The following is a 27,294-nucleotide window of genomic DNA, read 5'->3' as shown; positions in this document are numbered from 1 at the left end:
TTATATACAGTAAAAAATTGTGCGCTCATATATTAAAATTTTCTTGTGTTACCACGTTTTCATTAATACTTCAATGTAAAATTAACATACAACTTATATGTTATTTTTATAACGTTTTTCATGTGTTACATTTATGTCAATTTCATAACTTAACACTTTGTATATGTCTCTTAGAAATGGAATATTATTTTAAGTATTTTTAACATAATCACTTTTTAAACAATCAACATGTCTCAAAGTCAGTTTAACATTCTAAAAAAAGTTAAAGTAAAAATCTTCAAATAATCTTGAACTTTGATATACAAAATAATCAAATTTACTAAAATCAAATGTTTCTATTACAAATAGTTTGTTAAAATAATTACTATTATATGTTAATGTGTTCTATCAACATTTCTTACGAGTTATTGTAACTATTTTTTTCAGGTAATTTTTAATTAATTTGTATGTTATTTTTACATTACACCTAAAGTCACAATAACAAAAATAAATATAAAATATTGTCAATTATTTACCATTTTTAATTTGTTAACAAATAACATACGACGAGTGAGTTATTTTAACTTAAAATTTAGAGTAAACTTTCTGGGACATGTGAAAAATGTTATAATTAACATTTTATTTTTTACTGTGTACATCTGTGATTTTATCTTTCTTCGAGACAGGGGATAGTTTGCAAAGAGATAGTTTGTGGCAAATTAATTTTAACTTTCGATTGCGCTCACAACTTGCAGTTAATAAGTCGCGCGAACGACAGTCGTTTTTTGTTTTATATCGTGAGTAATTAGAAGAAAGGCATATTTAAATTGCTCATATAATATATATATATGTATATATATATATGTATATATATATATATATATATATATATATATATAATATTTTCGCTCATATACATATATTACATGTACAACGAATTTATTAAAATTTATACATATTATAATTCTATTACACAGAGATTTGTTCTGTTTTAATATAAGAAAGACTTTATGAACAAAAGAATCATATATGAAATCAAGCAGATTGATCTCATGTCGCAGATATGTGCAGGAAATGTAGAACACTTTCCGTGCAATCGGATTGCCATTTGCACTTTTGTTAGTCGCATTTTGGAAAGTAAATGTTGGGTGCGGCTTATAGATGCATCAACACATCCTCGCGCGTCTGCGCAAAATAACTATTGATAACTAATAACATTTAATTTGACCCGAGATTCCATTAATCCAGACCAGAGATTCTATCAATTATTTCATATCATCTTATTATATACGTTAAACTTGTAATATCTTTTCATACACGCGATTTTATTATAACACGTAATGTAATGTATGTCTAGCGTAATTTATTAATTATAATTAATATATCATCTCTTTATCTCGTATACATGTCTCGTTTTTTCTAGGTCACTTTTCATTTCCATTCAATTGTATAGTAATTAATTAATATATAGAGGAAAGCTATCTTTATACTTTCTGTCGATAGCTGCCGGCTAACTTTCATTGGAGACTTTGATAGACTCATCCGTCCAGCATATATCATATCAACATCTTTCTAACAGTCGTTTTGTTTTCATTTCGATAGAAAAAGAGAGAGAGAGAGAGAGAGAGAGAGAGAGAGAGAGAGAGAGAGAGAGAGAGAGAGAGAGAGAGAGAGAGAGAGAGAGAGAGAGAGAGAGAGAGAGAGAGAGAGAGAGAGAGAGAGAGAGAGAGAGAGAGAGAGAGAGAGACAGATACTCGATGATAATGTCGCGAGATACACCTGTCCAACCGGCCTCTCGGCTCATCATCGCTAGATCCGGCGATCTCGGACGTGAATCGCGAGTACGCCCTTGTCCGTCTCACGACGAAGAAAGCGTCGATTTCTCCCTGGACAAAAATCCGCAACATGATCGGTCCGGCTAACTGCATTTAGCGGAGAGGAGACTGTGCGGCCGCCCGTTTTCCATTTCCATCTAACGCGATCGCCGGAGCCTGGTGCATTTCCACGGTGGGAGGTGATCGCGCGGCGAGCACGCGTCTATGCTCTTTTTATCTTGTATAAAAGAGAAGAGGCATAGCGCGGGTAGCCGCAATATCACCTGGAACGTCCGCGGTGACGAGGCACATCAATCTCGGACCTGGACTCCTTGACTCGGTTAAGACAGGTGCGGCGAGCGCGAGGGCTTCTTCGCCATCCGTGTCTTCATCCGCGACCGCGAAGCGGATAGAAGCGCAATATCGTATCGAGCTTGACAAGCGGCGCGAGATCAATCCAAGGGCTGGCAGTATGCGGTACTCGGTGAGTCTTTCGAACTTCGCGATTCAAAAGGCTTATCAAAGTCGTTTTCCTCGGCATTGAATTTCTTTTTTATAATTTAAGCTGATAAAAGATATTGATAAACAATCAGAAAGAAAATTTTTTCAAATTAGATTACATGTTGAAACTTATAGGAGGAATATATGATGTCTATGGATAATCTATGGAAACCATCCATTTATATATATATATATATATATATATATATTTATTTATTTACTTATTTATTTATCTATTTTGTGTATTAATAAGATTAATAGTTAGTAATAATTATTATTTAATTTATTTGATAATTAATAAATAATAATTTGTCGGACATGTATTCATTCAGAGGAATGCATAATATTGTGAGAAAAAAAGAATTGATTTTTGTATAATAATTTATATTAAATAATTAATTAATACTATTCTACAGAAAAAGAGAAAGATTAATTTATGGCTTTATGAATAAATTAATGAATAAATATTAAATAAAAATAGATATACAAATTATTACTTTTTGTGATTATCAAATATAAATATCAAATATCAAAGAAAAAAAAACAAAAATTTATTTTGAAAAGTCCTGTCCCTCTCTCTCTCTCTCTCTCTTTCTCTTTCTCTCGATTTCTCTCTTTTTCTCTCTCGATTTCTTACTTAACAAACAAAATCACATATAAAACTTATAAAACTTAATATATGTTATGCATTCTTAATGTATATTATTATATATTTCGTTGTTTTCAAATAAATTTTCTGCTTTTAACACAGATAATCATTATTTATATGCAATAATTCATTATAATTATATTTTTCTATTTCTTATTTTTAAATATATGCAAACAAAAATGTGTGTCCTTAAAAATTAATAAAAATATATTGTTATTAATTCTGTTTTATATTATTTTTATATTATTTTTATTAACAAATTTATTCAATTATATATTTATTTATTACAATATTAGTAAAGTACGATAGATGTGTTTTAATAAATAAATCAGAAGATATAATGTATAATATATATATATATATATATATATATATATATATATATATATATATATGTTATATACAGGGTGTCCCATTTTAAACGCACCTCGATAATTCTTTAACGAAGCATTTTCAGCAAAAATGTTTCAGACAAAAGTTGTATGATTTTAAGGGGGACATAAAATGGTGTCATTAATTTGACCTTGAATAGTTAATTGAAGGTAACCTTCATGTGACCTTCAAGTAACTATTCAAGGTTTAATTAATGACACCATTTTATGTCCCCCTTAAAACCATACAACTTTTGTCTGAATCATTTTTACTGAAAATGCTTCGTTGAAGAATTATCGAGGTGTGTTTTTTAAAATGGGACACCCTGTATGTATATATGTAATATATTTTGAACAGATTCCTATAGACATCTAGAATAATTTTTATTTGCATATATTAAAAAATGAGAAGTGAACAGAGTAAACTCTGAATCATTGCGTATAAATTATCTATGCAAAGCAGAAAACTATTTAAATTTTCGATATAAATCAACTTTTAAAAACTGCAAGACTCAGAAGAATCTGGTTTCGCGATATACATATGTGGACTTTTATTGTGTGAAAGTTTTAATCACTCTTATCAGTGTAATTGCAATAAAAGGAATAAGATCGACGCGCATGTTGCAATTTCTGCAGTTTTGATATAATTCTTGCGATATAATTCTAACGCCAATGATAACTGCAGCGTAACGAGATTGCGTGTCTCGACGTGCGTAACTCTCGTAGATGCGATTGCACATGCGACTAATCTTTTCTACGTGAAAGTCTGTCCACTCCATAAGCAGTTCGTGCACTTCGTCATTTACGCTTGTTAGCATTAAAACATGCGCTAATCAATTCTCTCAACAATTAATGTTCACAGGCCCTCTGCGTTCTGCTGCTGGCGATCAGCGAGTCTCTTCTTATTCACGCGTGAGTACCCGTGTTGTACTTAATTAAGAAACTACATGAATATGTTAGATTACTACTAAAACGGTCGAAAGTTGGTGGCTATTTAAGACCTCATATAAAAACTGTTGCAAATTCAAAAAAAGTAGATTTTGCGTTACAAAAATATGGAAAAACTCGCAACAAGCTTATAATCATCATTTTTATGGAATCAAGGCGGTTGTAAATATAATTAGTTTATGTTTTTATGAATAAACTTATTATATTTTGAGATTGTCCTGCATGAAAAAAAAAGAAACAAAAATTTATTTTGAAAAATGCTATTTATCTCTTTCCCTTAATTTCTTATTTAAAAACAAAATCACATGTAAATTCTAATATATAATTATTTTAGTAATTCTCCTTCGTAATATTAAGTAAAAAGATTTATAAACATATATTTTATCGATGACGAAACATCTAATTGCAATGACCAGTTCTAATAATTAATTCTAATTAGAAGAATAACAAGAGATCATAAAATATTAAGCTATCAATAGTGTTAAAAATGTAATGTGCAAAGAATCTCTTGTAAAATTGAAAAATAAGACTTTTCTTTCACTTATCTGATGTTTATGACGGCTTTTTCCCCTTAACAGGATCTTTAAAGTAGAACACGAATACTAAGAAAAGTGGATCATCTGCTTTTTGCGAAAATTTAAAGTGTGTGAAAGTACGATTATTTCTTGCAACTCTTATTGAGGGGCAACTTTGTCGAAGAATTTATATGTGTGTGTGTGAGAATAGCCATTCCAATATTTTTCCAATTAGTTTTAATTTTAATAGAAAGTGAAAAACTATAATATGTTATACATAAAAGTGAATCGTATCAAAAATAACAAGATTAAATGTTATTTTTAAATTGTTTTAAATGTTTTTTTTTGTAGTACGATATATTTACACATACATTTTATATATTATTTATATTTTATATATAGTATATGCGTACTTGTGTAGTGCATATTTTAAAAATCCTTTATAATAATATTACTTAATTAGATCTAATTCTTCATACGCGGTTTGAAAATATTTTGGAGAACTTATTTCTCATATTTAGTAATTAAAATCTTTGAGAGAGATTCAACCGTTTATTTCCCTTCTGATTTCAGAGAAAGAAAAGTGGTGGTAGTCGTGCCCGTTCAAAAGACGAGACGAAGTCCAGCCCCATGGCGATCACATTACAAAAAATCATCTTATGGGGGTAACGATTTTCATCACGCGCAGTACAATAATCGTTACTATAATAAAAAACCTTTCCGACCACCTTATCCCTCGGAAAGCGAAGACTTTAATCAAGGCTACGAAACTGAGAATCACGTATATGTACCGTATGGCAAAGACATCAGTCATAGCGTATCTTTTGGCAAACCGTATATCCCGTATAATACCAAAGGCAGTAATTCACCATTTGGGCATGAGAGGTAATCTTTTTTATGACTTGTCTTAATTTCTCAGACATCATCTCCCTAGACATCAATCTTCTCTAATTTTATTTTTTTTCTAACATAACATCAAAATATCTAAGCATCTTTTTCCCTTAAAACTATTACATTTGATTTTATAAGAATGTATCCTCTACATTTTAAAAAAAATTATAATTTATATAAATTTTTAATAAATTTATATTTATAAATAAATAATCTGAATTTTTTTTGTGTGTGCAAAAGAAACTTATAAGCGAAATTTTTACTTTTAAGAGGTAAATTAACGGATAATAAAAGTTATACAGGGTGATTCATTTTAATCTTAACAGGCAAATATTTTGAAAAATATGCGAGATACGAAAAAATGTTTCAGACAAAAGTTATATGGTTTTAAAGAAGACATAAGATGGTGTTATTAATTTGACCTTAAATAGTTACTTGAAGGTCACGTGAAGGTCACCCTCAATTTTTTAAATAGAACCGCCTACTTTTTATTACATATTCTTGTAGCTTATTTCGAGAGCTTTCCAAAACACTATAATTAAGTTAGTTTTCATTAAGTTCTTTCGGAGTTATGAGGCTTGAAATCGTTTCTTAATTTTACATAAACCGTAAAATATCTTGTAAAATATTCACTTTTTGATTACTTTACCTTAATACTTTTATGTACAAAATAATGAGAGGAATTAATTGGTGTAAAGAAAACACATAGTTGTTTCGAAAAAAATATGTAATTTGCAATTAACAATTACATATTTTTTCTTAAAAATAACTATGTGTTTTCTTTACACCAATTGATTCCTCTCATTATTTTGTACATAAAAGTATTAAGGTGAGGTAATCGAAAAATGAATATTTTACAAGATATTTTACGATTTATGTAAAATTAAGAAACGATTTCAAGCCTCATAACTCCGAAAGAACTTAATGAAAACTAACTTAATTATAATGTTTTGGAAAGCTCTCGAGATGAGCTACAAGAATGTGCAAAAGCATATAGGATGTCCCATTTAAAAAGTTGAGGGTGACCTTCACGTGACCTTCAAGTAACTATTTAAGGTCAAATTAATGACACCATCTTATGTCTCCTTTAAAACCATATAACTGTTGTCTGAAACATTTTTTCGTATCTCGCATATTTTTCAAAATATTTGCCTGTTAAGATTAAAATGAATCACCCTGTATATATAGAGTGACCCAGACCACCCGTACACCCCTTTTAAAATGAAAATAAATGGCTTTTATCAAAAATTGCGAACAATTTTTAAGTAAATCGGGTACGCTCTATCAAATGGTGATATTCTCAACTTTTGATTCCGACCGGAAATACGCCATCTGGATCGGAAGTTGAATTTTTTTAGGGGAACATTTTTAGGGGTACTTTTTAGTACAGATTCGAATTGTACGTGAAAAGATAAGAAACTTTTGTATCAAACGTTTTTTCTAAAAGCGCCTCTGTCAATCTTAAAATTGATCTTGAAAGGGTCGAACCTTTACTTTCAAGGTCAATTTTAAGATTGACAGAGGCGCTTTTAGAAAAAACGTTTGATACAAAAGTTTCTTATTTTTTCAAATACAATTCGAATCTGTAATAAAAAGTACCATGTTCCCCTAAAAAAATTCAACTTCCGATCCGGATGGCGTATTTCCGGTCGGAATCAAAAGTTGAAAATATCACCATTTGATAGAGCGTACCCGATTTACTTAAAAATTGTTCGCAATTTTTAATAAAAGCCATTTATTTTCATTTTAAAAGGGGTGTACGGGTAGTCTGGGACACTCTGTATATATATATATAATACACCTAAAAAGATCAATTAATATCTAGTTATCGATCGATCGGTGCTATCTATTCTAATTTCACGATCTCTCTAACACGCTTCCTTCCTTTTTCCGTTAGATATGCTGGCGCTTACTCACGTCGACCGAACTATCCGCCAACCGGTATGGCATCGGTAGGTCAGGAATACGCGGCATCGGCTTCTTCGCATTATGAAAGTCCGCACGCAGACTCGTTTTTCTCCGACATGGATAGCGACGCCAGAACTGGCGGATTGCACAACAATAACGCGAACAAGTACTACACCGCTCGTTCTATCGAAAAGGATCTCAGCCTGAGGAACCAGCAGGCTCTCAGCAGCATCATTTCAGAGAAAGATCTGGCGAAGGGTACCGAGGCATTGGTCAAGGACATTCCTTCGACCGCGTACACTCAAGTGACCACGTCTACCGCTGGTACACAAGGTGCCGTCATACTGCCGGCTGGTATACCATCAGCCACTATCGGTGGTAACAAGAACGGCATCGTGCTGCGGGACACCGTATCCCTGGACGAGTACCAGAAGAAGCTAGAGGAGCTTACTAAGTCCTGGCCGAGCGTGTTATCCGACGCGATGCCCAACTTTGCGGCGGCCACCGGGATCTCGCCGCATCAGCAGCAGCTACAGACCGGCTTCTCAACCGGTCTGCCAGGTTCCGCGGGCTTCGGCGGGCCGACAAATTGGTTCTCCAGCTTCGCTCAACCAAAGCAGAGCTACGCGGTACACGAGGAACACGGAGACTCCACGACCTACGACTTCAGAACGATGCCGATCCACGCCGCGTATCAACAGCCGTCGTTCGGTGCGAACTTAGGTCTGCCGATTGGCGCGGGAATCACGTCGAGTATTCACGGATAGACACGGAATCCTGTGCCATCGGGATTTTGAAACCGATATAATTTCGAGTTCATTTCTTTTTTCCAAACGCGATAAAATCTATTTTGTACGTCGCGATAAATGTACAAAAGTCATTTTCATATACCTCTCATCTCGAGGGATTTGAACTCGGCGAAATTATATCGACTCCAGAAAATTTTAATCCCTGGTACACGCTTAGGTATAAATATATGTGATTTTAGAATCTTGTTGGAGATTTCTAATTTAAATCTTAGAATTAAATCTTAATGTGTGTCCTCAGAGATTAAGTGTGATTCACTCTCCCATGATTTTTATTCGCATGGACATATATGATTGATCGTTCGATTAATACCGCGAATTGATCAAAGAAATTTCTATTCTTAAGCTTTTCTATCTATTTAGAGAATATTTTATATATTACGTAAAAAATAGACACATTGAAAACGATAATGAAATCAAATAATCATCACATTATTAAGCATAAAAAAATGTTCTAAGATTTGTTACAATAATGTTTTCTAATATTTTAACAAGTTTTATTTTCTATTTTTTATTTTCTATTTCTATTTTATTTCTTATTTTTTTTAAAGCGGAATTAAAATGTGATGTGTTGCATTTACTAAATGTTATAGACCTCTTGAATGAGTTTTATCGATTAATTTGCCTATATTATATATATATATATATATATATATATATATATATATGGATTATTTATCATTTTATTTATAGTATTTTTTAAGAAAGTTAATATGATAATATCTGATATACATATATACATATACACTTACATGAGCACTGATAACTTTCAAAAAATCTATTATATAGAGAGAGATATCTCTTCTATGAATTATAATATTACAACTTCTTTTTGCAGTAATGAATTCTCTAATTACGATTTTTACGAAATTACTAAATATTTTTACTTTTTTTGAATATTTATTGCGTAACAAGTTTATTTTCTCTGTGATCAGTAATTAGCATTATTACCTATAAAATTAAAATACTTATTGAACAATATTTAGAATCATATTCTTACGTATCAATTTATTTGTTTTATACACAGAAAAAAAATGTATACTTAAATTTACTCCGCAAGTTTCAGATCCATATAGAAAACACAGAGATAAAAAATAATCCAAATTAAACAGAATATCGATTATATAAGAGTTAAAAACTTAATAATATTTTAAAAGAGATCTTATTAAATCAAAATCATTTCATTTGTACTCTAAAAGAGCAGAAATGAAAAGATTTTGATTTAATAGGATTTTTTTCAGCTAAATTTAAGATTTCTGATTTAAGACATTTTTTTACAGAACTTTTAATTGAAGTGTGATTGCAAAAATATTTAATGTCAAAGAAGTTGAAGAGTTAGAATGAATAATAGCTTTTTCATTAAATTTTTAATAATTTCCAATTTTCAATTATAGAATTTGCGATTAAAAGGTTGTACGAAACCTCAGAAACTAAACGCCTTTCATATGGGAAGATATAGTTGTTACAATTTCAAGTATTTAAGATTTATTCACGTGCGTGCATTGTACGATAATCCTGAAAATCGTATGAATATAAATGATATTAGAACTATTTCAGAGGCTCATATATAAGACAGGTTTATTATTATTCTTATAAAGTTTTTGACGAAAATATTTTAAGTATATACATATATATCAATTATAAAACTAAGTCTCTCTAAAAATGTAAATACAAGAAATAATTACAAAAAAATTATCATTATTGTTAAAATATTTTAATGCGAACGTTTTTATATGTTGTATGCTAGTTAAAGATACTTCGGAATCTCATGGAATAATCTTTAAATTATTTGTATGCATTGTTGGATTTGCTTCGTTACGTAATGGACGAGGAATATCTTTTCCGATATATCATTATAATATAAAATATATCGAATATCTAATGCGTAATTTAAGCAATATATATATATATATATATATATATATTTGCAATATTTAAAAAAATATATGTGACGTATAATAAGTAAGCTTATATACTTAAGCACTAATCGTTCCAGAACTTTATCTTTATAAAATTTCATAAGTAAATTATGCAAGTGTTTATCTCTGCAATTCATTATTTTGTAATTATTCAAATGATAGTATGAATATAATAATTATCTGATAAAAGAATCATTTAATGAGAAGTCGATTAAATGATTATTGCGATAATAAAAATCAGCAGGAACAATATCTTCCTTTAATTCTCATCTATTTGATATTAAAGATCATAATTTTGTAGCAAATTTTTACCCCGATAATTTATCTTAATGCTTTTTTTTTAAATAATAACCGCGAAGAGACACTCGCGGGTAATAAACGTTCATGACCATTAAATCCGACTAGACGGAAATCGCACGCGGTTTCCACGGTCGAACGGTCATGCAGATGACTGTAAAAAACTAGTAGACTTGTTCGACAATCGAGGAGAATGCTAGGAGATTACATTCACTCGCGAAGATTGCATCCTCTCTCGTTCCAGTTACTTTCACTGGAAGACCGATGACCGGTTGAACGTTTGAAAGTCGAGAAAGCAACGTTCCTCGCGCAACGAGACGCGATGATCTCATGTATATGTGGTGTAGATGCAGCTTACAACTGTGTACTTTATAAAAGAAGGGGATCGATTGAAGAAGAGAGAAAGTGAAAGGATCTCACGGGAAAGGGCTTAAAGGAGGGACAACAATCAATGTCAACGATGAATAAGACAGATGTGCTTTTAATTGTTTGTTTTTATAAGAATGCAATTAAGCTTCTTATAATGTTTGCGAGTTGCTACCGGCATGATTATCAAGTTTCGTATACATCGGTCGAAAAATGTTTACTACATACAATATATAATAATGTATTATTTATTATTTACAATATATAAATTAAATAATACAATATATAAATAAAATATATAAATTAAATAATATACAGGGTGTCCCATTTTAATGTCCCACCCCAAATAACTTTCTTATTTTTAATTTTAGAAAAAGATGTTTCAGACAAAAGTTGTATGGTTTCAAGGGGGACATAAGGTGGTGTCATTAGTTTGACCTTGAATAGTTGCTTCAAGGTCACGTAAAGGTCACCTTCAATTTTTTAAATGAAACTCCTTACTTTCTATTGCATATTCTTGTAGCTTATTTCGAGAGCTTTCCAAAACACTATAATTAAGTTAGTTTTCATTAAGTACTTTCCGAGTTATGAGGCTTGAAATCATTTCTTAATTTTACATAAACCATAAAATATCTAGTAAAATAATCATTTTTCGATTATCTTACCTTAATACTTTTATGTACAAAATAATGAGAGGAATCAATTGGTGTAAAGAAAACACATAATTGTTTCGAAAGAAAAAATGTAATTTGCAATTACATTTTTTTTTTCGAAACAATTATGTGTTTTCTTTACACTAATTGATTTCTCTCATTATTTTGTACATAAAAGTATTATATAAGGTAAGATAATCGAAAAAAGAATATTTTACAAGATATTTTACGGTTTATGTAAAATTAAGAAATGATTTCAAGCCTCATAACTTGGAAAGTACTTAATGAAAACTAACTTAATTATAGTGTTTTGGGAAGCTCTCGAGATGAGCTGCAAGAATATGTAATAAAAAGTAGGCGATTCCATTTAAAAAATTGAAAGTGGCCTTCACGTGACCTTCAAGTAACTATTCAAGGTCAAATTAATGACACCACCTTATGTCCCCTTTGAAACCATACAACTTTTGTCTGAAACATCTTTTTCTAAAATTAAAAATAAGAAAGTTATTTGGGGTGGGACATTAAAATGGGACACCCTGTATAATAATATATTATTTATTATTTATTATAATTATAATAATATATTAAGAATACGTAATGGATTATTTTTTATAGTTTTAAATTTTGCTGTCAGATTGGAAATTTTTATACAAACATTTCTAATTTGTTTCGAATTCTTTTAGATTAATTTTTATGTGTTGCAATTGTTCTGCTTGATATTTTTAAAAATATAGATTGTTAAAATTTTTTCGGAAAGAGAAAGTTTACATAAATATTTTTCACGTAAAAGAAATAACAGGTATTTGATAATAAAAAAATCAATCGATAAATTAGAGCAAAATTTTTTTTTCTGGGAGAAACGCTGAGAAAGAATATAATAGATGTTCATTCAAAGGATTCTGTCCTAGATGTTACATTTAAATGCATGGTACCGCATATAGCGGCAATGAAGCCTTTTAATAACGATCGCGAGAGGCTGATCTTGATCTTGACTGTAATGTAAGGTCGTTCAGTGCACCTTCACTGTGGTTTCTCGCGGAAGCATGTGAAAGGAATGAGCATCGTCGATCAGCTCTCATTGTCGAAGATCGTACAAACGTATGCATCAATTCATGCATGCAAAAGGAAACTTACGATACAGATAGAATCGTGTGATCTATGTGTAATATTTACGCGAGAGTAAAAGTCGGGGAAATGTAACAAACTTTTTACAATAACATAAGTATTTCATACACTCAAATGCATTAATGTTAATTCTTGCATGTGTACGGATGTAATGTAAAGCTATTATGAATTTATTCGCGAATATATTTATTTTAAAAGAGCACAGGTAAGAGGTTTATATAATCATTGATTCTTATAAACGAAGAGAATGATATTGATTACACAGGCTTGGGAGGATCAGTTACAAAAAGCAGAGCAAGTGAATCTGATAGATTTATTTACGCTGAAGAACGCGTAATCTAGCCGCAGAATTTCCCCAGCACGTCAGGTTTTTGAGTAATGTGCGGTTAAATAATCCAAAAATGGCTATTTCGGAAAATTTCATGAATTTATTATGGGAGAACCTAATTTTTTGAAATATTTCTGCCAATGGCATCGTATAAAAAAAATCTATTAGATTCGCGTATTCTGCTTTTTGTAATTAACAAAACCTAAAATTGCGCAGGCCTGTGTTATTTGTCAACATAACAATAAAAATTTTAGAAAATGAAATCATCAATACTGTTGAATGTGAGAAAAATATTTTATGAAATGATGAAAAAATATCCTTGTCTATCATTTGCATGATTAATGGTCATTTCTACCAACGCCGCTTAACTTTAATCTTAGCTTAACTCATTCTTTGTCTCTTTCTAAAGGAACAGTTAGAAGGAGACAAAGAGTGAGTTAAGCTAAGATTAAAATTAAACGACGTTGGTAGAAACAAGCATAAGTCATTTTTATCGTTAGTTTAAGGATAATGTCAAGTACATATTGTGATATTGTTAATGATAATAAAGAAAAGAGAGGCATATACAGGGTATTTCATTTTAATCGCCCCAGGCAAATATCTCGAAAAATATGGAAATTATGAAAAAATGTTTCGGACAAAAGTTGTATGGTTTCGAGGGGGCCATAAGATGGTACCATTGGTTTGACCTTGAAGAGTCATTTGAAGGTCACGTGAAGGTCACTTCAATTTTTTTAAATGGAACACCCTATATTTTTTTGCACATTCTTGTAGCTTATCTCGAGAGCTTTCCAAAACACTGTAATTAAGTACCTTTTCGTTAAGTACTTTTTGAGTTATGAGGCTTGAAATAATTTCTTAATTTTACATAAACCGTAAAATATCTTGTAAAATATTCATTTTTCGATTATCTTACCTTAATACTTTTACGTACAAAATAATGAGAGGAATCAATTGGTGTAAAGAAAACACATAATTGTTTCGAAAAAAAAAATGTAATTTGCAATTAACAATTACATTTTTTTTTTCGAAACAATTATGTGTTTTCTTTACACCAATTGATTCCTCTCATTATTTTGTACGTAAAAGTATTAAGGTAAGATAATCGAAAAATGAATATTTTACAAGATATTTTACGGTTTATGTAAAATTAAGAAATTATTTCAAGCCTCATAACTCAAAAAGTACTTAACGAAAAAGTACTTAATTATAGTGTTTTGGAAAGCTCTGGAGATAAGCTATAAGAATATGTAATGACAAATAGTAGGTTCCATTTAAGAAATTTAAGATAACCTTTATGTGACCTTCAAATGACTGTTCAAGGTCAAACCAATGTTACTATCTTATGGCCCCCTCGAAACCATACAACTTTTGTCCGAAACATTTTTTCATAATTTCCATATTTTTCGAGATATTTGCCTGGGGCGATTAAAATGAAACACCCTGTATAATCTGTCATATTTATTATTAAAATTTAACATTACATTATTATATCCATACAAATCATTCATATTATTCTGAGAGTTTATTAGCTACAATGATATCTTGCATATATTAAAATATCTTAATTATGTCTACATACATGTCTGTACATAAATAATTGGAATTCCAGAGATTGATATCAGAAACGAAAAAACTCCTCGCAATTACTCTGGTTCGCTCTACGAAGTCTATCTAATTAAAATTGGAGTTTCATTAAAATTGGAGAGCGGAGTTGAACATTCTCTCGTTGGAAAAATTTCAGTCTCACAAAAGCATGCATTTCGCGCGTTAACTGACAAGTGATATAACTTGAAGATACCGTGTCAATGCTAGATTACTAGGAGTATCAAGGCTAACTATAGGCATTTCGCGGCAGAAGGAAGCCCACATCGGGCGGTCGTTCCGGAATTTATACTCTACGGGCTAGAACACATGATAAGGGAAAAGAGTGAAAGGATAAGGAGCGGCACACACAATGTAGGCCCGGGAGAGCCTTTCACGATTATCCACCACGAGCGACTGTCTCTTTCTCATCACGTTTCCGTCTCTTCCCGCTCTCCTCGCTCTCGCTCTCACCCTTTTATTTTCACTCACTCTCCCTTTCCCTGAGCCCTATCCTGTCTGCCTCCCGCGTGTTCCTGGCTACTTTCTATTTTGTTACTCGACGATGTGTCTATATCCGCGAGAAATCATATATGTGTCTATGAAATTAATTAATGTCCTATATGGTAGATATGCGCGAAACGCATCGCGCGTGTTAAATAAGTATCTTCTCACCTATGAGTTTTTTTCATAGATTTTTCTCTAGCGAAAATATCAACAAATATCATTATTTGTTACATTCGTTTTCGATTTGTAATCTTAATCTTTAATAATCTCAGAATTAAAAATAAATTAATTATATAAAACAATATTTTTAATTACTTTTTTATTAAGATACTTTTATTACTTATATACTTCTTTATTAACATATTGCATATTTGTATCTATCGAAAAATTTGAAGTATTATGTTAAAATGTAGTGTTTTTGTAAAAATTTAAAAATAACTAATTTAATAATATTATCAACATCAGATTAATATATGCATTAAATATCTGCTAGTTATCTTCAAATTTCGAATCCATTGAAGACTGAAAGATAACACGCGTTGTTCTATCAATTTATATTATTGGAAATTTTCAATGGATTATAATTTAAAGATTATTAATTTCCAATATTTTTGTTAGAAGAAATTTAATTTTAAATTAATAAAAAAATTTTTAGAGGTAATGTAGCTTAATGATCTATATATCTAAGACACTCTATAGAGAATCCTGCGCAATAACTAACATTGGTTGAAAAGTATCGTCAATGCTTTCATATAACTGCATCGACAGATCTCCCAGCGATTAAATCTAATGAGATATTCAAATATCCTTAATTTTTTATTGTTCTATGTGCGAATATAATGGAATCTCTAAACTTACACATATAGCGATAAGATGCAATGAAGTATACACATATAGCGGTAAGATGCAATGAAGTATAAGGATTTGAGAAAGTAGAAGCTTATAAATTAGACCCAGATTTGTTGCTTCCATTATTTTCACAATCTCTTATTACTCTCAGTTGCAATAAATACTCTCTTTGCAAATATTTTTTTTTCAACGTATATTAATATAAATCTAATTAATTGTTAAGTTCATTGTTTATATAAGACAAAATTCGATATTATTTCGGTTGCAAAATTTAATTTTTATATCTTATAACTAAATGTAAAAATATCTTTGCAGAATGTTTTGTTGTTTAACAGCAGTCTTTAAATGTTAGTAAGAAAAGATATTTTTTAATTGCATTTATATTTACCACACATTGCATAATTAAGATAATAATTAAATATTTTAATTTATTTAAATGAAAGTTTCGAAATTTATTTATGTATAAATAGTCTATTTCACTATTTATGTAAAATATCGCTAATATACAGAACCAATATAAACTTCTTTCAATAAAAATACACATTTTAATCATCTCGTCATATGAATTCGATCAAGAGAGGAAATTTAAACATCTAAAGAAAGTTGTCTTTAGGAAGGTTGTCTCGTTGCAAGATAGGAATTTATATGGGAGAAGTGAGAGTAATGTAACAAATTTTTACAACAACTATTATTATAGATATTTCATGTAGGAAAGCTATTTATCATGTTTCGCTATAATTTTTTAACAAGTTCAAGTTTCCATAAACGATATGAAAGATTTATGTTGTAAATCGAATTAAAAGAAAATTTACTTAATAAATATGGATGCTCCAAAATCGCTATATCTCCTTTCCAATATAAAAAAAATTTTCACAAATATTAAATAAATCCAACAATTATAATTAAATTATTATTGCCAAACAATTATTTAATTTATCGATAAAATTCATTTTTTTTAATTTAAGTTTATATCAATTTGCATTTTAAATTTTGCGACATTATAAACATGTATGACATTATAAACATGTGTGTATTTGACATGCATCATGAAGAGAATATAATGTCGTTCCTTTTACTCACAACGTTTCTCATCAGATATTCCGTCAGAATTCTCCTAATTAACGAGATTTATACGTTCATTAAATGAATTGTTCTTGTTTCAACTCTCTATACAATGTGCTTTCAGTAAAAAGATTTTTCTTCTGAAAAACAAGTAAAAGTATTTTTGATTAAAGTACAGATAAAATTAAATAATTTGATGAAAATAACTTACTAGATAAATTTTATATAAATTTTATAGTAATTATATAAAGTAAATTGCAAATAATTATACAATTCTGTTACATCACAATAAAAAAACAGTGAATTTAACAAAATTATAATAAATATATTATAAATTGTACTATATATTACGAGTAATAGTATAACATCGGAATACGCAGTGCTTTTAAATCTATAATATTTTTGCGTTACTATTTATTATTCACATACGATCGAATTAGTTTGTGATTTAGATTAGCGAATATCCGCAATCGATTAGAACCCGTTTGAGAGACTTGATCAGCGGATGCGATTAATTTCTTGCGCTTATTATAAATAAGTATTATCATTAAATCATGTCATGTCCATGTATTAATATAATCATAATAATATATACACAAAGTTACGTTACTACAGATTAGAAATACTTTATGAAGAAATATATTTTTTTTTACAGTGAAAGTTTAACATTATAAAAATAATAAAATGTAAAAAATATTTCGACTATTTTAGACAGAATTACATTTATTTTTCATATAATTTATATATATATTTTTTTATTATTTAAAATAACATTAATATCCATATAAATGTCTCATCAAAAACAATAATATAGATTATTAACGTATGATTAATATGACTGACTTGCGAATAAAGATCAGAGATATAATTTTTAGATATAATAAATGTATGTAAAAATGTACTTTCAACTATAGCGTCATAAACGTACATTTCTTTCATGATGGAAATAGAGCAAAGACCCCTAAGAGATATGTCTTGCTGCTGGTATTTTCTAACTCATTTTATTGTGGAAATCGGGGAAAGTGCACAATCGACAGCAGCAATAATACTGATACTTAGATTTATTTATATTCGCTCACATATCGTGCCATAAATTAAACTAATCTGTCAATCCAACGCGTATATCACCGCTGTGGCGAGATAATTCTTAAAATAAAAATAATACAAGACAGAATATCAATTTATGCATCAAGTTATCTTAATAAAAATTCCAATAAGTCAAGATTTGTTAAAATAAGATTAGATTAATGAAGGAAGAAATATAATTCTTCTTAATAAAAATCTGTTTATTTTTAAAATTTCTTTGTAGAAAACACTTCGTTAATTGTAGAATATGTCTCTGCTATCGAAAATGCAGCTAGCGGCGATGTCAGATATTGATACACGTATCGTCTACATATGTCGGCAAGGTCGAGAAAGCCCAGACGCAAATTTCTCTAGGATAAGAGTGTGGGTCACGGCCATTCCTGTTCATGAGAAACGCGTTACATGCATGTACAATATACATCGAACATCACCTGTCGAGTACATGTATTCTGAGTACGCGGCGAGGGATATGCGCCCACCAGTTTCGCCTGTTCGATTCCTTTCGGAGCGTTCCTCCGACGGTTATACGTCCGGTGCTACCCATGAACTTCTTCGTTTCATCCCCACCCCCTCCTTCTGGTACTTCCTCCCGTCTGGTATATATATAGGTAAGATTGCGGCCGCAAATATATGACAGTGTGTGCCCGGTCACCGTGGTGAGCTGTGCGTGAAATTAGAGGCAAGGAAAGGGATCCGGGCGACCGGCTGTGTCCTGGATACCAGCATGGGACCCAAATACGCCGTAAGGAATTAAAGACGGACGGAAATCATTTGCCGAGAAATTAATACAGAGACTTCGCGATACTCGGAGGTGGTTTTCGTATAGTGGAATTCTTTCTTTCAAATCCGTGACCATGATTTTCGTGACTATAGATTGAAATTCTCAATCATTGGCCTTTCCACACCATTGGTGTTTATATGATAATATTAAAGATAAGATGTGAAAATCATGTACACATTATTATGTACAAATTATTCCGATTTTTTAAGGGATACTTATAAGCACAATTATTCCGATTTTTTTAAGGGATACTTATGATTAAATAATTTGTAAATACAGGAAATCGTAAAAAATAAACACTTTCTTGGGTTACTACGAATATTTGAGATGTGTAAAAATTGATAAATTATTAAGAAGATTTATTTAATTGCAGATAAAGACTCTCATCCTTGCAAGTATCCTATCAGTAGGCTTTGCAACTTTCGGACATGAGCAGTGAGTTTCAATTATCATTATAATATCTAAAAATTCCAATTATTATCAAGTTATAAAAGTTTCAATTATTATATAAAATTAATTAACACGATTAAATTGTCGTTAGTTAAAAAATGCAATGCTTCGTTAAAGTACTTAAAATAAAAAAAATTCCTTCTTTCTTCTTTAGCAGCACACAAGTATAATTATTCATGATAAATAATATAAATTTTTATTATACTACATCGAGATTTGTACCATCTGTTTAATCTGATTTGTATCGTGAGTAATTATTATAACGTTTGAATATATACATAATTAATTCATATGAAAACATATGAAAGAAACAATAAAAGGTTTTTTTCGTATTTTCATAATCATCAACACCTTAAGAGAAATACGTTAACTAGAACACGTCGTTCTTCAATTTAAGGATACTTTTTATATTTCAGTGTACATATAAGGATACATTTACCAGAACAGCATCACGGCGGAGGAGGTCACGGCGGAGGAGGTCACGGAGGTGGAGGCGGTGATGATCACCATGTCGAGATCAGTGGTCCTGGGAAGGACATAGGAGGCGGTTTCGGAGGTGGTCATGGTGGAGGTTTCGGTGGCGGTCACGGTGGAGGTTTTGGAGGAGGACATGGCGGAGGTAAAAGAGAAATATTTTGATAAAAGCGTAATATTTTAATTGTATATTATTTTTTCTATATGAAAATTGAGATATAGAAACTTGGGATTGATCTATCTTAATATTTGTAGAAATAAATAATAAAAATCAAGAAATTTTTATTATTTTTACCAGTTGTTCCATATAAAGTATTATCTTGTAAATGTAATTAATTAATGAATAATTTTTGATAAAAATCGTGCCATTATTATTTATATTTTGTTCAATTAAATAAATTTATGTTTTCATGTTCAATTAAATAAATTTATATCATAAATTTACATCATTTCGTTCTTAATGAGAACTTACAATCAAAATTTCAAATAACAAAGTATTATGATAATGATTTTTTAGGTGGAGATATTATCGTAGTCCACGATGGCGGCCACGGCGGTGGCGGACATGGAGGAGGCGGTGGATTCGGAGGTGGCGGTCACGGAGGAGGATATGGAGGTGGCGGTGGATTCGGAGGTGGCGGTCACGGAGGAGGATATGGAGGTGGTGGTGGTTTCGGAGGTGGCGGTCACGGAGGAGGATATGGAGGTGGTGGTGGATTCGGAGGAGGTCACGGCGGAGGTAAGAACGAATTATGTTAAAAGGCATATTTTAGTTTTATATCATCCTTACTTCATATTTTTTCAATATTTTATTTAGAAAAAATGTGTTGTAAACATTATAAACAAAAAACAACAATCATAACAATTTTTAATTTTATTATAAGGTTAAAATGCGATGCGCCAGCAAATTGAATAGCAAATTTTTTAATGGGTACTGAGTCGAAGTTTCAAGTTTTATCTTGTTTTTGAAAGTGCTGAAAAAGTTTTGTTTCCATTTGTAGAGAAATTATTAAAAGTGCCTTAAGTGATCACATTATTTAACAATTAAAGATTTCATGATTCGTAACAAAGGCGAAGAATTTTGAGATTGTCTATTTTATTTGGAGAATAATATATGTATTCATGAGTATTTATAAACTGAATAGAAATTTTTGTTACTTTCACTCATTGTCCTATATAAAGCATTGTTCTGTAAATGTAAGTAATTATAAAGATAATTCTTGATAATTGTACAATTATTATTTATTGCACGATTTTTACATGTACATGTTCAATTAAATAAATTTACATCATACTGTATTTAATGAGAATATTTACAATCAAAGTTTTAAACAAAAGTTTTAAACAAAATGTTAAGATAATGATTTTTTTTAAGGTGGAGATATTATCATAGAGGATAGCGGCCATGGCGATGATCATGGGGGAGGTTATGGAGGTGGCGGTGGATTCGGGGGCGGCTTCGGAGGAGGTCACGGCGGAGGTAAGATTAAATTATATATTATTTTAGATTTATATATTATCATTTCTTTATAATAATATATTAATAAATTTTTAACAGCATACACAACTTAATAAATTTTTGACAGCAAATATATTTCAATCGGTGTAAGAATACCTTGTAAATATTGTCTAAAAAATAACTATATACAATTATGACAATTTTTAATTTTATTACAATAAAATTAAAATGCGATAATGCTAGGAAATTAAACAACAAATTTTCCAGTTCGAATTTTTGAGTATCGAATATCTTATTTTTGTAAATACTGAAAAAGTTTTGCTCTCATGTGTACAAAAGTGTATTAAAGATACCTCAAGTGATCATATTAGTTTAACGATTAAAAATTTAATGATGTAAGGGAAAGAACTTTTAAATTGTCTATCTTAATATTTGTAGAATATATATACTCACGAGTAGTTAGAAAAAATATAAGAAATTTTTGTTATTTTCACCGATTGTGCTCCATATAAAGTATTGTCTTGTAAATGTAGTTAATTATGAATGTTTCTTGATAAAAATCGTGCAATTATTATTTATTTTGTATGTATGTTAAATAAATTTACATTAAATCTTCTCTAATGAGGACATATACAATCAAAATTTCAAACAACAAGATGTCAACAATGATTTTTTTAGGTGGAGATATTATCGTAGACCACGGTGGCGGCCACGGTGGCGGAGGAGGTGGTGGTGGATTCGGGGGTGGTCACGGAGGGGGCTATGGAGGTGGCGGTGGATTCGGGGGTGGTCACGGAGGAGGTCATGGCGGAGGTAAAAGCGAATTATATTAAAAGTATATTTTAGTTTTATATCTTTTCTTCATATTTTTGATATTTTAATTTTCTTCTTTATAAAATAAATTTTTGATGAAAGAGATATTATATTCGGTGCAAAATGCATTGTATTGTAAGTATTGTTTAAAAAGAATAACTACAAACAATTTTTTAACTTATCATGATAAAATTAAAATGTAATAACGCCAGCAGTAAATTTTTGAATATATACTGAATCGAGTTTTTGAGTTTTATCTCGTTCTTTTTTCACGGGTATTTATAAAAAGACTAATAATTTTTTTTTTTACCTTCTTTCATTATTCCATATAAAGCATTGTTTTGTAAATTAGATAATTATATAAATATAATTATTGATAAAAATTGTGCAATTATTATTTATATTTTACGTATATTCAATTAAATAAATTTACATTATATTTTTTTAATATGAAAACATTTACAATCAAAATTTCAAACAACGAAATGTTAACATAATGATTTTTTAGGCGGCGATATTATCGTACACAGTAGCGGCGGTGGCCACGGAGGAGGATATGGAGGTGGCGGTGGATTCGGAGGTGGCTTCGGAGGAGGTCACGGTGGAGGTTTCGGAGGAGGTCATGGCGGAGGTAAGAGAGTATTAAACGCATATTTTAGTTTTATATTAATTAATATGATAAATATTATTTGAGATTGCCTATCTTAATATTTGGAGAATATATTCACACATTTACGGATATTTATAAAATGAAATTTTTGTTACTTTCATTTCATGTTCTATATAAAGCATTATTTCATAAATGTAACTAATTATAAATATAATTCTTGATAAAAAATTGAACAATTATTTATTTTATGTATATCCAGATAAATTTATATCATATTATTTTTTTAATGCGAACATTTACAATTAAAGTTTTAAACAACAAAATATCAGAATAATAATTTTTTTTAGGTGGGGATATTATCGTAGATCACGGTGGTGGCCATGGCGGTGGTCATGGGGGAGGGTACGGAGGTGGCGGTGGATTCGGAGGTGGCGGTCACGGAGGAGGGCATGGAGGTGGTGGTGGATTCGGGGGTGGCTTCGGAGGTCATGGTGGCGGAGGTAAGAGCAAATTATATTTTAATTTTAATTTCTTTATGAAACTAAAAGTTTAAATTTTATAAAGATTATGCGATTATTATTTAATGTGCGCGTATGTTAAATTTTGCGTTTTTAAATATTTTTTTTTAATGAGAATTTATTTACGATCAAAATTTCAAACAAAATATCAAGATAATGAGTTTTTTGGTGGAATATTATTTCAGGTGGTCATGGAGGCGGATACGGAGGTGGTGGATTTGGCGGTGGATTTGGGGGCGGACATGACACAGGTGGCGATGATCATCATAGCTCCAGCAGTTACGGCAATAGTATATCGTCTGGTTTCGGTAGCAGGTAAATATTGGAGCAATTTGCAAAGAGCTGATTGCTATAAATACAAAGATATATTTAGAATGAAAAAAATCTCGATTGTTCTATATAAACTTGTATATATACAGGGTGTCACATTTTAAATAATACGCTCAAATGTCTCCGAAATGGTGCGTTAAATAAAAAAATGTTTCAAACAAAAGTTGTATGGCTTGAAGGAGGCCATCAGATGGTGGCAATGATTTGATCTTGGAGAGTCATTTGAAGGTCACGTAAAGGTCACCGTCAATTTTTTAAGCGGAACTCCCTATTTTTTATTGCATATCCTTATAGCTTATCTCGAGAGCTTTCCAAAACATTATAATAAAATATTTTTCTCTCAAGTACTTTTTAAGTTATAAGGCTTGAAATCATTTCTTAATTTTATATAAACCGTAAAATATCTTGTAAAATATTCATTTTTCGATTATCTTACCTTAATACTTTTATGTACAAAATAATGAGAGGAATCAATTGGTGTAAAGAAAACACATAGTTGTTTCGAAGAAAAAATATGTAATTTGCAATTAACAATTACATATTTTTTCTTAAAAATAACTATGTTTTTTCTTTACACCAATTGATTCCTCTCATTATTTTGTACATAAAAATATTATATAAGGTAAGATAATCGAAAAATGAATATTTTACTAGATATTATATGGTTTATGTAAAATTAAGAAATTATTTCAAGCCTCATAACTCGAAAAGTACTCAATGAAGAAATACTTTATTATAGTGTTTTGGAAAGCTCTCGAGATAAGCTACAAGAATAAGTAATAAAAAATAGGTGATTCTGTTTAAAAAATTGAAAGTGACCTTCACGTGATCTTCAAACGACTCTCCAAGGTCAAATTATTGCCACCATCTGATGGCCCCCTTCAAGCCATACAACTTTTGTTTGAAACATTTTTTTATTTAACGCACCGTTTCGGAGATATTTGAGCGTATTATTTAAAGTGGAACACCCTGTATATACGAATATATTCTCGTATAACATATTATACTAATATGATATCTTTCAGTGGCAGTGGCGGAAGCAGTTACGGCGGTAGTTTTGATTCATATTCGAGTGGTCATGGCGGTGGTGGTGGCGATAGTTACAGTGGAGGCCATGGTGGAGGTTTTTCTGGTTACCACAAGAAAAAATAAGAGTGATCGCGCTATGACCAATATGTTGCGCAAAGCATGCATTGGAAACATCTCTATCCTTATTAATTCAATTTCAATTGATCAGTATAAATTTGAATATTCTTTAATAATAATCACAGTATTATCATTTTGATTATGATATAACAATCAAAAAGTGTGTCGCACAATAATGTGTGAATGTTTTCTTATGATTTCTGTACATTTCAGTGAATTGAATAATAGTCAATCGATTGAAATTTGTTTTCATCAATGGAATCGTTTTATGCTAAAGAAATGATTTAAAATGTTATTATTTTTAAACTACTAGAATATTACAAAATTTCTTTATAAATTTTGTTCACACATTTCTATTAAATTTTCATATTTTATACAGATATTACTCTCATCGTTGATAGATATCGATGACGGCAGAATATAAAATGCAACAGTTTTACTGATTTTGCAGAAGATTTTTACGTGACGGACGAAATGGCAACAAAATAACGGTAACTCAACGACAAGAAACTGATAATTGAAATTTATAGTCTTCCACAAAGCTACGAGACAGGAAAAAATTGTAAATTATCAAAAATTGCTTTTTTTAAATATCAAGATAGAATTGATAAAAAAATTTATTTAAAGTTTTTTTGAAAGAAAACTTATTTTTCATATTATAAAGCTTTCTATTATATTAATTAGACGGAAAAACTTGACCTAACTGACACATTTGACATTATGACATATCGACATTTTTTTCTTAATTGGCTATAGAAGAAACTAAGCAGCAAACTACTAACTCTCAAATTGACATTGACATTGATTTAATTTGACTTTTTACGACAATGACACATTTATGACGATTCACAAAAACAATTACAAAAGTAAACAATTTTATTTAATTATGATTTAAATATTCGATCTTATTTATATATTATATCACAAGTGTTTTATATTATAAATCTTATTATAACTGAAATTATCGATTTTATTGTTGATGACAATTTCAGAAATGACAAGTGTACTAGGAATATTAATAACTGAATTTACGACTAAGTTCAAGTAATCTCTAAGGTAGATTACAGACCACTTAAACCATTTTGTGATACAGCGCATGTCGCTATAACTCATTATTACATGATCATGTTTATATATTTCTATACCTCATTATTAAATCCGGCACGTATTTCAATTTTAGATCCTCACGTGCCTTGTTCATCTTGGCGATTAGTATTACACATACATATAAACGCAATATTGCGATTTACTCATTTGAATGTATATTCAAAGCAAACATGTTGTATTTGTACATATACTACGTTTTGTAAATAGAGCATTTTGTGTGTGTTATAATGTTATTTTTAATAAAGTTTTTTATTTGTTTTTAATATACCATTGTTTAATATCTACTATAATATACCTCTTTCTGTATCAGAATATCTGATGTGAGACTGAAGAATTTTGTAATAAAATATTAATACATTTCTTTATAGCATAATAATTTTTCACAATTATTTGATAAATGTGTGTAATTTTATCTATGAATTCTAAAAGAATAAAAAACTTTTTTTAATGCAAAAATATCAGAAATATTTAACCGATAAATATTAATACTAATAAAAATAAAAGAATGTAAAGATACGCTTGTTTTTAATTTTTAAATATATGTATTAATAAAATTTTACATATTTTAAAAATAACGCTCAAATAATATTAAGTTAAAAGCAATCTTGTAGGAAGAAATTGCTTTTTAATGTACTATGACAAAATAATTATCCTGTTAGTGATATTTTATTTGAAAATGTTCATATGTAGTATATACAGGTATAAAACTTTTCCACTTTCACTTATATTTTTCGATTTTTTCTTCACTAATTGCTAATATTTAATACTTGCCCATTCCATCATTAATATTTTTATAGTCATTAATCATGAAAAATGACATGAAAAGCATTATAGGAAATTATTTACGAAGAAGGCTTATGATTAACTAACATATAAATTATAGCCTTTCATGTATTCTCATTTACAATTAACATCTTATGATGTAAAAATAAAAATATCAGACGACATGATAATATTAACTGTTTTGTTTGAGAAAGACTTATTAAACGCATTTATATAAATTGCATTGATATAACGATAACGATAATAAAGAATATATTTGACTTTTATATATTTATATCTTTTTGTCACCTAAAACCCAATTTTTTCCATTATTTTTCTTTCAGAGTATATAACTTCAAAAAGAATTATATAAATATTAAAGCGGAAAATTTTTTATATATTTTTATAAATTTTTAAATATTTTTTTAAGTAAAGTGGAACGATCTTTAATTGCCATAATGTCAATAAAAATGAATTTCTTTTAGAAAAATAAACGCACGAACAAAATTCTTAACTTCTAAGAATATGCAACCCGAAGTACTTGCTTGCATTTCTGATGCAAATATGTTAAAAATAACTTGCGATATCAATATCATCGAAAATATATTAATTATTCTTTAAAACAAATAATATTGTATAATCTCTATATTTTTCACTATTTTATTTTTGCACAGATTTATTTTAAT

General features: G+C 29.7%; 2 protein-coding genes and 1 long non-coding RNA gene across 3 annotated transcripts; all 3 read left to right on the top strand.

The window, feature by feature from the left end:
• The first annotated feature begins 1,793 nt into the window (after positions 1-1,793).
• Positions 1,794-8,802, top strand: LOC145960395 (uncharacterized). Its single transcript, XM_083079822.1, has 4 exons — positions 1,794-2,277; positions 4,177-4,226; positions 5,351-5,662; positions 7,566-8,802. Exons 1-4 carry the CDS (start codon positions 2,266-2,268, stop codon positions 8,341-8,343), a joined length of 1,152 nt encoding a protein of 383 aa, XP_082935948.1. The 5' UTR covers positions 1,794-2,265; the 3' UTR covers positions 8,344-8,802.
• Positions 8,803-20,518: 11,716 nt separating this feature from the next.
• On the top strand, positions 20,519-22,032 carry LOC145961015 (uncharacterized). The gene is made up of 3 exons (XR_014435532.1): positions 20,519-20,602; positions 21,239-21,343; positions 22,001-22,032. It is a non-coding gene; the product is annotated as an uncharacterized LOC145961015 (long non-coding RNA).
• Positions 22,033-23,110: 1,078 nt separating this feature from the next.
• LOC145960741 (uncharacterized) lies at positions 23,111-26,048 on the top strand. Its single transcript, XM_083080416.1, has 3 exons — positions 23,111-23,245; positions 23,449-23,578; positions 24,619-26,048. The coding sequence occupies exons 1-3, from the start codon at positions 23,126-23,128 to the stop codon at positions 24,876-24,878; spliced, it is 510 nt and encodes a 169-aa protein (XP_082936542.1). The 5' UTR covers positions 23,111-23,125; the 3' UTR covers positions 24,879-26,048.
• The last annotated feature ends 1,246 nt before the right edge of the window (positions 26,049-27,294 follow it).

Source organism: Camponotus vicinus, unplaced genomic scaffold, assembly GCF_025532165.1.
Source record: "Camponotus vicinus isolate PSW18456_S1 unplaced genomic scaffold, iyCamVici1.0 SCAF_10, whole genome shotgun sequence".
Lineage (NCBI taxonomy): Eukaryota > Metazoa > Arthropoda > Insecta > Hymenoptera > Formicidae > Camponotus > Camponotus vicinus.
This window is presented reverse-complemented; position numbering and strand designations above follow the sequence as displayed.

What these genes read in the sequence shown, in the direction of transcription:
- LOC145960741 (XM_083080416.1), top strand. Translation starts at nt 23,126, where the DNA reads ATGGCGGTGGTCATGGGGGAGGGTACGGAGGTGGCGGTGGATTCGGAG. An exon ending in CGGAGGTCATGGTGGCGGAG is followed by an intron (nt 23,246 to 23,448) that starts GTAAGAGCAAAT and finishes ATATTATTTCAG; the next exon opens with GTGGTCATGGAGGCGGATAC. An exon ending in TCGTCTGGTTTCGGTAGCAG is followed by an intron (nt 23,579 to 24,618) that starts GTAAATATTGGA and finishes GATATCTTTCAG; the next exon opens with TGGCAGTGGCGGAAGCAGTT.
- LOC145960395 (XM_083079822.1), top strand. An exon ending in GAGTCTCTTCTTATTCACGC is followed by an intron (nt 4,227 to 5,350) that starts GTGAGTACCCGT and finishes TTCTGATTTCAG; the next exon opens with AGAAAGAAAAGTGGTGGTAG. An exon ending in TCACCATTTGGGCATGAGAG is followed by an intron (nt 5,663 to 7,565) that starts GTAATCTTTTTT and finishes TTTTTCCGTTAG; the next exon opens with ATATGCTGGCGCTTACTCAC.